This window comes from Pongo abelii, chromosome 9 (assembly GCF_028885655.2).
Source record: "Pongo abelii isolate AG06213 chromosome 9, NHGRI_mPonAbe1-v2.0_pri, whole genome shotgun sequence".
Lineage (NCBI taxonomy): Eukaryota > Metazoa > Chordata > Mammalia > Primates > Hominidae > Pongo > Pongo abelii.
Window position 1 is genome coordinate 110,039,850 of NC_071994.2, and position 12,642 is coordinate 110,052,491.

Genomic DNA, 12,642 nt, shown 5'->3' on the forward strand with positions numbered 1-12,642 from the left:
ATTTAACTAAAGAAATTACACCAATGACTAACAAGTATAAGAAAAGATGTTTACCATCTTTAGTCATCAGGGAAGTATAAATTAAAACCCAAGACACCACTTTGCAATCATTAGGAAGGCTATGATGAAAAAGACTGACAATACCAGGTGTGAGTGAGGACATAAAAAAGTTGAACCTTCTTACACTGCCAGTCAAATGGGAAATGGCATAAGCTCTTTGAAAAACAGTTCAGCAACTTCTTTAAAAATTAAACATGTACTTACTATATGATGCAACAACTCTTCTCCTGCAAATCAGATCAAGAGAAATGGGAACATATCCACACAAACTCTTGTATGTGAATGTTCATTGCAACATTATTCATAATAGCCAAAATCTGGAAAACCCAATGTCCACCAACTGGTGAATGGATAAACAAACTGTAGTGTATCTATGCAATAGAATACTTTTCATCAGGAAAAATTAACAAACTGCTGATGCACACTACATTACAGATAACCTCAAAAACATGATGGCAAACCAAAAGAAAAAGAAAGGTAACTAATTGTATGATTACATTTGTAAGAAATGAGTAGAAGAAGCAAATCTATAGAGATGAAAGCAGGCCAGTGGTTGGCTGCGGTTGGAGGTAGAAGCAGGAATTAACTGCAAATGGGTACAGTAAACTTTTGGGGGTGATAAAGTTTTCTAAAACCACATTGTTGTCATAGATGCACTATTATATTCATTTACTAAAAATAATTGCACTCTATACTTACCAAAAAAGTACATAAGAACAAACAGAAAACTATCAAAAATGAAGAGGTAGACACGTTGAAAACATGTATTTTTTTTTCACTGAGACTTAAAGCTACTGGCTAAAATGATTCTAACTTAAAAACAAAAGGAACAGTTAAAGGAAGATTCTGTATGATTTTTAACTAAAGGGATTGATTTTTCTCCCTGAGAACCTACAAACCTTTAATAGAACTAAATAAAAATCTGATCTCCAATAGGAGGTACCTCCTGTTATGCTCAGGACTACAATCTTTCTTGTTAACAAAAATTAAATATGGCAAAATAAGCACTTTAAGCCTACAGATGACTATTGGGAATACATAATTCATCATGTAATCATGTACAGTGTCCTCTTACTATACACAATAAAGTAACTATACAGGAACAATGCCATTAAGCCTCCTGTGTGGTTCATTAAAAAAAACCATACAGCAATTTTAACTTTATACTAATTTTTAAAAACCCAGAACCAGCATGAACATCACTAATATCTGCATCAAAATATCATAAATGAGCCTTGTCGCTCATAGTTTAGAAGAGTCAGTATCATTAAGATGGTCATACTGCCCAAAGTAATCTACAGATTCAATGCTATTCCCATCAAAATATCATCATTATTTTTCACAGAACTGGAAAAAACTATTCTAAAGTTCATATGGAACCAAAAAAAGAGCCCAAATAACCAAAGCAATCCTAAGCAAAAAGAACAAAGCCAGAGGCATCACATTACCTGACTTCAAACTATACTATAAGGCTGCAATAACCAAAATAGCATGGTATTATTACAGAAACAGACACATTAAACCAGTGGAACAGAATAGAAAACCCAGAAATAAAGCTACACACAGCCATCTGATCCTCAGCAAAGTTGACAAAAATAAGCAATAGGGAAAGGACTCCCTATTCAATAAATGGTGCCGGGATAGCTGGCTAGCTGCATGCAGGAGAATGAAATGGGACCCCTGCCTTTTACCATATACAAAAATGAACTCAAGATGGATTAAATATTTAAATGTAAGACCTCAAACAGTAAGAATCCTAGAAGAAAATCTAGGAAACACCATTCTGGACACTGGCCTTGGGAAAGAATTTGTTACTAAGTCCCCAAAAGCAACTGCAACAAAACAAAAATTGACAAGTGGGACCTAATTAAACTAAAGACCTTCTGAAAAGCAAAATAAATGAACAGAGTAAACAACCTAAAATATGGGAGAAAATATTCATAAACTATGCATCTAACAAAGGTCTAATAACCAAAATCTATAAGGAACTTAAGCAAGCAAAAAATAACACCATAAAAAATAGGCAAAATACATGAACAGACATTTCTCAAAATAAAACATAAAAGCAGCCACCAAACATAAAAAAAAACTCAACATCACCAGATATCAGAAAAATGCAAATCAAAACCACAATGAGATACCATCTCACACCAGGCAGAATGGCTATCATTAAAAAGCCAAAAACAGCAGATGCTGGCAAGGCTGTGGAGAAAAGGGAACACTTATACATTGTTGGTGGGAATATAAGTTAGTTCAGCCTTTGTGAAAAACAGTTTGGAGATTTCTCAAAGAAGTTAAAAAGACCTACCATTTGACCTAGCAATTGCATTACTGGTTATATATCCAAAAGAAAATAAATCATTCTACTAAACAGACACTGCACTCATATGATTATTGCAACACTATTCACAATAGCGAAGACATGGAATCAACCCAGGTGCCCATCAGTGGTGGATTGGATAAAGACAATGTAGTACATATATATCATGGAATACTATGCAACCATTAAAAAGAATGCATAGCTGGATGCAGCTATGCAGCCATAAAAAAAGATGCAGCTTGAGGCCACCATTCTAAGCAAACAAACACAGGAACGGAAAACCAAATACCGCATGTTCTCACTTAAAAGTGGGAGCTAAACATTGGTACTCATGGACATAAAGATGCCAACAATAGACATTGAAGACTACTGGATGGCAAAGCGGGGACAAGGGTTGAAAAACTATTGGGCACTATGCTCAGGACCTGGGTGAGGGGATCAGTCAAAGCCCAAACCTCAGCATCATGCAATATACCCAGGTAACAAACCCATACATGTACCCACTGAATCTAGATGAAATTCAAATTATTAAAAAATAATAAATTACATTAAAAGAAAAAAGGTCAATGATCAGAAAGCAGTTCTAGAGAAAGGTAAACAACACACAAATTAAAAATAAAGGTCTCATTCACACTTACAAGAACAGAGTGAACTCCAGGTAATTCTGAACGAAGTCATGTCTCAGCTCTGCTAATGTATAGAGAAAGCTCTAATGTCAGGTTGTTCATCACTGAAACTACAGTTCAATATTTGAAATTCTCTAATAAAACATTATTATCTGAACAAAGAAGAAATGCTCACACTTTCTCAAATTAAATTAAGGTTGAAGTCAAATAATGTATTCTTGAAAGCAAGATGAAACTTGTCTTTCAACAGTTTCATTATGGTATAGTAAGATTAATAAATATATTTAAAAACTTTTCAATCATCGCCTCAGAAAAAGGTGGGCAACTGTCTAGAAAAGATAAGAGAGTATTCTGAAAACTGATTTGGACACAGAAAACCAGACATTTCCTACTTTATTCTTTGAAAATTGTTTCCCAGCGTTTGATTGTAGCTTCTAACTAATAAGACAAATGAGAGCATATTTCTGGGAATTAAAAAAGAAATGTGTTTTTGTTATGTTTTTCCTCAGTTCCAACCCTGAGAACAAAAGTGAAGATGAATAACAATCCTATTGCTCTGTCACAGGGATGATGTATTTCAAATGCTGGGTTCCTTCCAAGGTGTTATTAAAGTTCTCTCAAGTGTTTCTACTAAAAAAAAATGTCAAAAGAACTCATGTTATTTATTGTTTCTCAAAATCTGTTGCTGCTTCAGGTCGTGCCTAAGTTAACACATCCATTTTATTTTGGAAGTCACTGCACAATGCTCTGATAAATGAACGTAAAAGACATTAGTAGATACAGGTAATGAAAACTCGATTCCAAACCTTCATGAATCTGACAAAGAGACCAGAGATTTTAAAACAATGATAGTATGTAAATAAAATGCAGATCCAAACAGAGCTCCTATAGAATGTGTGACAAGTGGTCTTCTAGTCTTTACTAAGGAGACAAGCAGCAGGGTCCAAGGCATATTTCAGGAAGATGTTAGGTGAGCTCAATATTTCTCTAAAATTATCAAACCTACTGATACCTGGTGCTTTCATCTATAAGGCAGTAAGTGAATAGGGGAATAAATAGGGAGAATGTTATAGGTGGAAAGGAACACAAATAATAATAGCAGTAGAAGTAATAATGAACATTTATGCAGTGCTTAACCCTGGGGTCAAAGATGCTAAGAATTTTACATGGATTATGTCATTTAATCCTCCCAAATAACTTTCTGAGGTAGACAGCCTAAACTATCAGAGAATTATTTTAACTAATTCTTGATGACAAGATGAGCCCTTCATGGTAGATAAGTCAGATTCTCCACACCTCTCTTTTAAAATGCATCTGAATTCATTGAAACATAGAGATGAAAAAAAGCTTCATGGCCAGGTGCGGTGGCTCACGCCTGTGATCCCAGCAATTTGATAGGCCAAGGCGGGTGGATCACCTGAGGTCAGGAGTTTGAGACCAGTCTGGCCTCAAACATGGTGAAACCCAGTCTCTACTAAAAATACAAAATTAGCTGGGTGTGGTAGTACAAGCCTGCAGTCCCAGCTACTTGGGAGGCTGAGACAGGAGAATCGCTTCAACTGGGGAGGTGGAGGTTGTGGTAACCTGAGATTACACCACTGCACTCCAGCCTGGGTGAGACACAGCAAGACTCCATCTCCAAAAATAAAAATTAAAAAAAAAATTTAAAAAAAGAAAAAAATCTTCATGATCAATTGACCTCATATATATGTATATATGTTAAGTATGATTTGTAAAGGAGTAAAAATATTAGTTTGTCTAGGTTCATTAATTTCCAATGTATAAAACTGAGGTTCAGACATTAAAAAGATTTACTAAGATCATGGTTGTCAGAGACACCTCTCTCCCAGCCTGTTGATACTTTCACCACACATCATGACCTTACCTGGCAGAGAAGGAAGCTATGTGCTATTACTCTCATTTCTAACAAAGCTATTCACTCAAACAAGATTCATTCCATACAAAGAAGCTTTGTAATCTATATCAGTAGGTTATGTTTACATGGACTAAATATCAACCTGCAAACTGCTCATTAAGCTGCAAAAAAAATTCATCTCAAATTTACCACAATGTCTTATAATTCAAAAGATCTATGCAACACATTTCCAAATTCTCAGAACAGTATTTGATATACATGGGATGAAAGAGATACACAGCACAAATTAACATGGATTAATTCAGTCTTTATTCTCTACACTGAATCTGTTGGGTTTTTTAAAAACAACCAATTCATTCATACTTAATGTTTGACATCTGATAAGGAAAGAAGATGATGATAGGAAGTTGAGTTTAGGGAAAGATGAAAACATACGAATACTATAAGGGGAAAAAAGAAGAGAGGGAGAGAGAAGAATATGTGAGGCATGGATGATCACTTAGAGAAAATGTAGGGGAAATCAAGTGATAGAATCAAAGCTTGGTCAAGCCATCTGGAAGAGGTTTTTTTCTAACCTCAAGACTGTTGAATCCTGCCACTGATAACTGCGTCAGATGCCCCTCAGTGACATCCTTGCTCTTGATTTTTTTTATGGCAGACGTAGTGGTTCATTGGTATTAAATGCACAAACAAAACAGTTAAATTATGAGAGCCCTCAATGTTAGAAGGAGGAATAAATATAAATTATTTTAAAATAGCATTTTCTTATAAAAGCCAACTAAAAAATTAGAGACTTCAGACATCATAGAGGTATACATTAACAAGAATAGCTATTAAGGGGAAAATAATGAAGACAAAGTCAAATTTATCAACAAAAACAATTTTTACATATTATTTTTCTTTCTTCTCTCCATGTTTTAATAAACTGTAAATGTGAAATTTGATGACTTACTAATTAAAAAATGTTATTCATCTGGGTAAGACTGTATGTGACAACCTTACTGACCATAGTATCAATTTGGGGCAACTGTAACCTCTCAAATGTCCCATTCTGGCAAACTCAGGTGAGTAAGCAGAAATAAATATAAGGATGAGTAGATTTCTATCCTTATTTTAACTAAAAATCCTGCCTATTGCTTTATTTTTAAACTGCCACTAACATGTTTAAATGATAATTGCATCTCCTCAATGAGCACAGTTCCTTATTATTGGAATTGGCAGGGGGCCTTGACATTTGAGTCATCATTTCATTATGTCTATTTCTTACCCTGGTATACAAATTAAATAGAAATAGAAGCCAAATGAAATATAAGGGGAAAAAACCTGAAGCAGTAATTTTAAAATGAATTAATTTTTCCAAAATCGATAAAATATATAAAGCAACAACACTGATAATAATATATTCTAGTTCAGACATATTTCCAAAAATACCAACTTCAATTCTAAAGGCCAAAAATGCTTCAAATTCTCCTAGCCAAATATTGTACTTCTGTTAAACAGAACTGATAGTTTTGATATTCCCTAAATTAAAGAGAAAGAATAACTCATTTTAAAGCAACTACAAATGTGAACAAAAATACACATTTAACAAGTTTCTTCCATTCTAAAGGACTTCAAAATGGGTAGCAATTATTAAACATACACATAATATATATATGTGACAATTTGTATTTAAAACATCATATGATCAAATAATACTAATTCATTCAGACTAAAATATCCAAATGTGCCAAACAGGAATCCAGGTCTATCCTCAGATATTTTCAAATCACTGAACTTGTATGATAAAAACATTATTAATTTCCTAAATCACCTTATTTCGTCAAATTGAATAAATGTGCATCTTTCCATCATCCTCAAATAATTTTTTTTTTGAGACAGAGTCTCACTCTTGTCACCCAGGCTGGAGTGCAGTGGCATGATCTCAGCTCACTGCAGCCTCTGCCTCCCGGGTTCAAGCGATTCTCCTGCCTCAGCCTCCTGAGTAGCTGGGATTACAGGCACCCACCATCATGCCCAGATCATTTTTTTGTGTTTTTAGTAGAGATGGGGTTTCATCATGTTGGCCAGGCTGGTCTCAAACTCCTGACCTCAGGTGATCCGCCCACCTCGGCCTCCCAAAGTGCTGGGATTACAGGTGTGAGCCACCACACCCAGCCATCTTTCTCGAATTTTTTTTAAAAAACATTCCATTGAACTTCAAAATTATAAAAATCATCAATCATGAAACTGATGCTGTATAAAATCCTCAAAAACATGTTAAGCGCTGCTTTCAGAGGGCTATTTCCTCATTTATTTATTATTATTCCAGAATATGTATATTTTCACTGAGTCTTTAATTACTTCTACAACTCTTCTTTCCTTTAGCCCAGAGCAACCTGTCATTTCTAATAGCTAATAGCTTCCCCCAAATGCTTGGAAACAGGCTAAATAGCCTAAAAGAACTTTATTTACCCTAGTACAAAATGTTGAAAAGACACTCTAATGGAAACTGAATGGAACTGTACAAATTTCTGTCCTGGAAATTAATGTTGTTTTTCCCTTTAACCACTGAAAGTATCTTACTAAACATAAAAAATCATGGTTTATTTTTCTTTACATTTTATTATCTATTTTAATGTTGACTTTTTAAAATATTTTACCTGAGGGACAAAATGTTCATTTAAACCCAAATATTTTAAGATTTATTTCTGGTGTCTTTTCATCAATTATTTATAATTTATAATCCAGATTTCCCAAAGGGGATTCAAAGAAATCCACAAAAAATTTCCTAGTCTTCACTTTATTATCTCAACTAGTGATCATGTTCTAAAGCAATGAATCTCTATTTTAATACTAAAATTTAAACAGAAAAGAAGCCTTGAGATAGTCAATTCTCAACTTTTGGGGAATACATTATTCTGCATATTAAGACAAAAATAGGATGTAAACCAGATGTTCCTAGATTATGAAATTTAGAAAAGAACATATTCAAAGTGAAGGTAACTTTTAGCATATATATTTAAAGATATTGCAGTCACGCCCCACAATGTTGAAATGCTATATTTCTCACAGTTTGACTACAGTCAGTGGAAATATTCATATGTTTATATTATCAGGTTTTTAGTGAGTTCTATCATTTTTGTAATTGCTATAGCTGGTATTAATAAATGTCTTCTTTTTATATGCTGAAATAAATTAATGGAGGAGGCAGACACTATGCAAAATGGCTGGGAATGGGGCCAAATCTTTTTACATACATCCAGGGACCAGTAATCTTGTAAATGGCACTTTAAGCTCTCTTGCCTAAATAATTACAATTACAGCCACCATGTAATTTACTGAAATAATTATCCACTCTTCTAGTTCCCATCACCCATCTCAAGTCCATAGCCACTTACCTTGTCTTTATTTTCAGAGCCAGAAGCCTCAGGCTTGGTTCTAATCACAAATGGGGTAGACAGTCGCAGCAGGACCCTTTCAAAGGTGGCATTAACCTTTGGAGATACAATCTCAAAGCAGTCCTCAAACTTGAGCACTTTGTGAGTGTCACATCGAAGCTGCTTCCTTAGACCTTCCCCCAACTGAAGGACTGACATGCTGGGGTCAAACATCAAGTGAAAAGGGAAGGCTCTACAGAAGGTGTTGATGCTAATTCTGAGGTCCGCAGGAACTTGGGAGGTTCCCTGTGGAAGGTTCTTCATGATATTAGTATTTTCACATTCTTTGATAAGGAAAGTAAGACAGCTACAATTGCCTGGGTTTGAAACATCAGAGCATAGCTTCTCATTTGCAACCTGTTCCACTTCCACATCCAGCCGATAGATCTTCTTTCCTGCAGCCTTAATCATCCCCAACATTGCAAACCCCACAATATGGTGAGGGTGGAAGTAGTGGAGCATGAGAGTACCTTCAGGGAGCTCTTTGCATAGGAAAGATGGTGACTCCAGAGTGGCCTGTTTTCCAAAAGAAGTTCTAATGTGTTCCAACAAAGCATCAAAGCCATTAAAAAAGTCCTGCAAAGTGCCACCTACAGCTCGAAGGACTCTCTCATTCTCATGAAAGCATATATTAAAGAACTCTTCACCAAATCTTTCTTGAATTTCCTCAAACTTCAAACCTAGAGGTAAATGGGAAGCAAATGTTAGTGAAGTCTAATATAAATAATTGAATTTATAGCTTTTTAAGTGCTTACCAAAAGAGTAACAACTGAATAAAGTAACAAAGGTCATTTCTCTTGGATCCACAAATTTCCACATAGGTTAATTCACTCATCTTGAATCAGAAAATATAAATTTCAGTTCATCTTCAGGATGCTTCTAAAATGTTAATGAACATGAACCTTTTTGTTTGTTTTTAAATAGACTACATATTTTTAGACCAGTTTTAGATTCACAGCAAAATTGAGCAGAAGGCACAGTTATTTCCCATATCTCTCTGCCCCTACACACGCACAGCCTGCCCCATTATCATATCTCCCACCAGAGTGGTACATTTATTACAATCCGTGAACCTACATGACGCATTATTATCATCCAAAGTCCATGGTTTACATTAGAGTTCACTCTTAATATTGTATATTCTGTGGGCTTAAACAAATGTATAATGATATGTATACACTTATCTTATCACCTAGAGCATTTTCACTGCCCTAAAAATCCTGTTTATCCCTTCCTTCCCCCTAACTCCCAGAGCATCAGCTTTTTAAATGTTGCTAATCTAGCTGTTCACCTTTCAATAGCCTTGCAGTAGTTATCATAAATATTATTTTTCTTTTTCCTAATGATTTCCCCATTCTTCATAGAATATCCAAGTTGCCTACATATTATGTCCATATTACATCCATATTATCATCTTACTTCTTATCGAAATGCATGTATTAAGTGGAAAATATAAACCAGAGAGGAAATCTATGGCACATGTATGGGGATAGGCATCAAGCTATCTGGTGGAAACAAATGGCTTACATTAGCAATCTCAGGGAAAGACATGCAGGTCAGCTAGACCTCAGGGAAAAGGAGAAAAAACAAGAAAATAATAATGACAGAACTCTGGAATGATTTACATTCTTTCACCCATAAAAGTGAGGGCAGCCAAGAATGGAGTAGGAATCTGATGAGATAGAATTAAAGGTTATTGTTAAGTTTTCTCCATATATAATCACTCCCTGATGCCCTGGCAAAAGAGTTCCACCTTATAGTGCTGGATATTATAATGAAAAATAAATAAGTGTGCACAATGTATTCTATCGTAATAAGCAGCAGGATCACATGTGATCACAAGATCCCCCCTTGAGAATGATCTGAGGAAAAATGAGGGAATTTATGTGCCAAGGAGGACTATAACATATATAAAAGATTTTGGCCTGCATATTAAAGACAGCTTCTACCTAAACTCTATTGCTTCTCCTTTGACATTGGTTGAAACCAATACATGTAGTTTACATATTCATATTTTCTTGCCCCATTTCCAACATCTCATTTGAAATCCTGCAAATCAGGCAGGACTGGGAAAAGAAGGTCACTTTGCTAGTGCCCCATTAGAGTGCAGAGCAATCTAGGCTGTCTACAGCTTAGCTGCTTTCCTACCTTTATCATTCCCTGAGTGTTCCTCCCAGCCAGAAGTGAGGCAAATGAACAGAGTGAATAATGTTATTTTAAAAATAGTCAAAGCACATCTAATATTCTTTAAGAGCTTACTATAGAGTCTAAAACTTGTGGTAGCCAAGAAGTCAGTTTGACAAAGAACTTCTTAAAATCAATGTGATAGGAAAATGAGTAGAAAACCTAAGTGAGTGTCCCTTTATTAATAAGCATTTCATATTCATTTTGGTTTCATGGATTGGATGCTCAAGACTTGTTGAGAAAGTCACTTATTAAGATAAAAATATCACCACTCATCTCACATTGCCAGGTTACAAGAGTGCTCTTCAACATATGTTGCATTCACTAACAATAATGTCAGCCAGAATTGACAATAATAGTACTTATCTGTCCAGTTCTCTAGTGTAGAAGAGAAAACAAGATAGACAATATTCACTGCCATTAGTCTCCTGTTCTGACTGCTCTGTTGAAACTGCTTTCATAAATACTTAAATCAATACGTACTGTTTTGTCCTTATCTTACTTAACCTTGTTTGCTGTTTTTCCTTTAATTTGACACTATTAATCATCCCTTCCTCCTAAAACTCTCATCTCTTTTGGCTTATCAAACCATACTCTCCTGGTTTGATTACTCTGTCTGAACATTAATTCTCACTTCCTTCACTAAAACTTCTTTCTATGCCAAATCCTTACATCACCATCACTATGTTATAACTAGAAAACTCTAACATACAAGTTAAATTTATATACACATTCAATGACAGTCCTTTGTTGCTATGAAATCTTCCAGTTATGAAATTCTTATTAAAAACTAAATACAGAATAAATAAAAATTCCTATAAACTGACCATATATGCTGAACTACAATATTCCGTGTGTCACTGAAAATATTCCATGGATTGCTTCTACACTTTGAAGAACTGTATTTTCAAAAGACTTCGGGTCCACGTGCATTGAAGAGAAAAAGAGAAGTTCTTCTAACTTGCATTTCTCATAACATTGAAAAGGTCCTCACAGTTATGGTGCACACAAATGTAAAGACAATACAGTGTAAGCTTATGTTCTGTGCCTAATGCCAGGATCCCAAAGAATCATCCAGAAAATAAGAAGTAAGTTCACCATAGGCAACAAACTAAAAACTACTCTATGTGCAGCAATCTACCAACTAGAAAGCCTTGCTGCTTTATAAAGGACCTCTGTACTTTAAGGTGCAATATTGTTAATTTTCAAATGATGATGCTAAGGAATACCAGATGCTAAAGTGACTGTTGTATCACTAAAAAAAAAAATGAATTTTTTTGAATATTACATTAAAATATTATGAATGGCAATTCTATATAAACCCATAATATTCAATTAACTAATAAAGATTTTTATTCCCAGAACTGTTAAACTGCACAAGATCAGAAAAGAAAAAAATTATTAGATTTGAAAATATTAAAACTAAGAAAATATTACTTCAACTTTTACAAAAATACTACAAGTCAATAGCCAAGACTTTCATTTTAAACTTTAATCTCGAAATTCAGAAAGCACAGACAAAGTAATTCAATTCAGACAACTGATGCAATTCTGACTCCCAAAGTTCCGCCTACGATTGACGCAAACCCCCTACTTACAGTAAATCATTTGAAACATATAGACAATGCTAATCTCCTCACATCACAAGATTCTATGACAGCTTGACATCTGGGTCTATAAGAATACATTTCCTCAAGTGGCAAAATTTATAACAAAGCTGCTCTTATTAATGGGTAAGTTAAGTTAGAATTTTCAACTACTGTTAATTCACCTCTTTAAAAATGTGAATAGCATAAACGCTGGCATCCTTTAGCTGTAAATGAAATACGATCTGTTCCTCCATGACCTGGTCCTGCTTTCTCTCATCTGCTATCCTACCCCACCTCAGACGGCATTTCTTGAGGACAAGGACCTTGCCCTATTTATGTCTGCATATCTATCACTGGCATAATGCCTGACACCTGGAGAATAAGCATTGTTTCATAGAAATTAAGCATTCATCTAAGTATTTGTTTGGTGAATATTACTAACCTTTTAAGGTTGCACTTGTGCCACATCTAAGAATATGAAAACAAAAAGACACATGATTTTCTCTCATGGGCCCCTACAAAAGAGTAAATTACATTATGGTTGGGCTACAACAGGGATACACAGGAG

General features: G+C 34.8%; 1 protein-coding gene across 1 annotated transcript in view; it reads right to left on the reverse strand.

Moving 5' to 3' along the window:
- GUCY1A2 (guanylate cyclase 1 soluble subunit alpha 2) overlaps positions 1-12,642 on the reverse strand; it is a 358,031-nt gene that overhangs the window by 270,796 nt on the left and 74,593 nt on the right. The window contains exon 4 of the mRNA XM_002822429.6: positions 8,263-8,981. Within this exon, the coding sequence (XP_002822475.3) occupies positions 8,263-8,981 (719 nt within the window). The remainder of the gene's footprint in view (positions 1-8,262; positions 8,982-12,642) is intronic.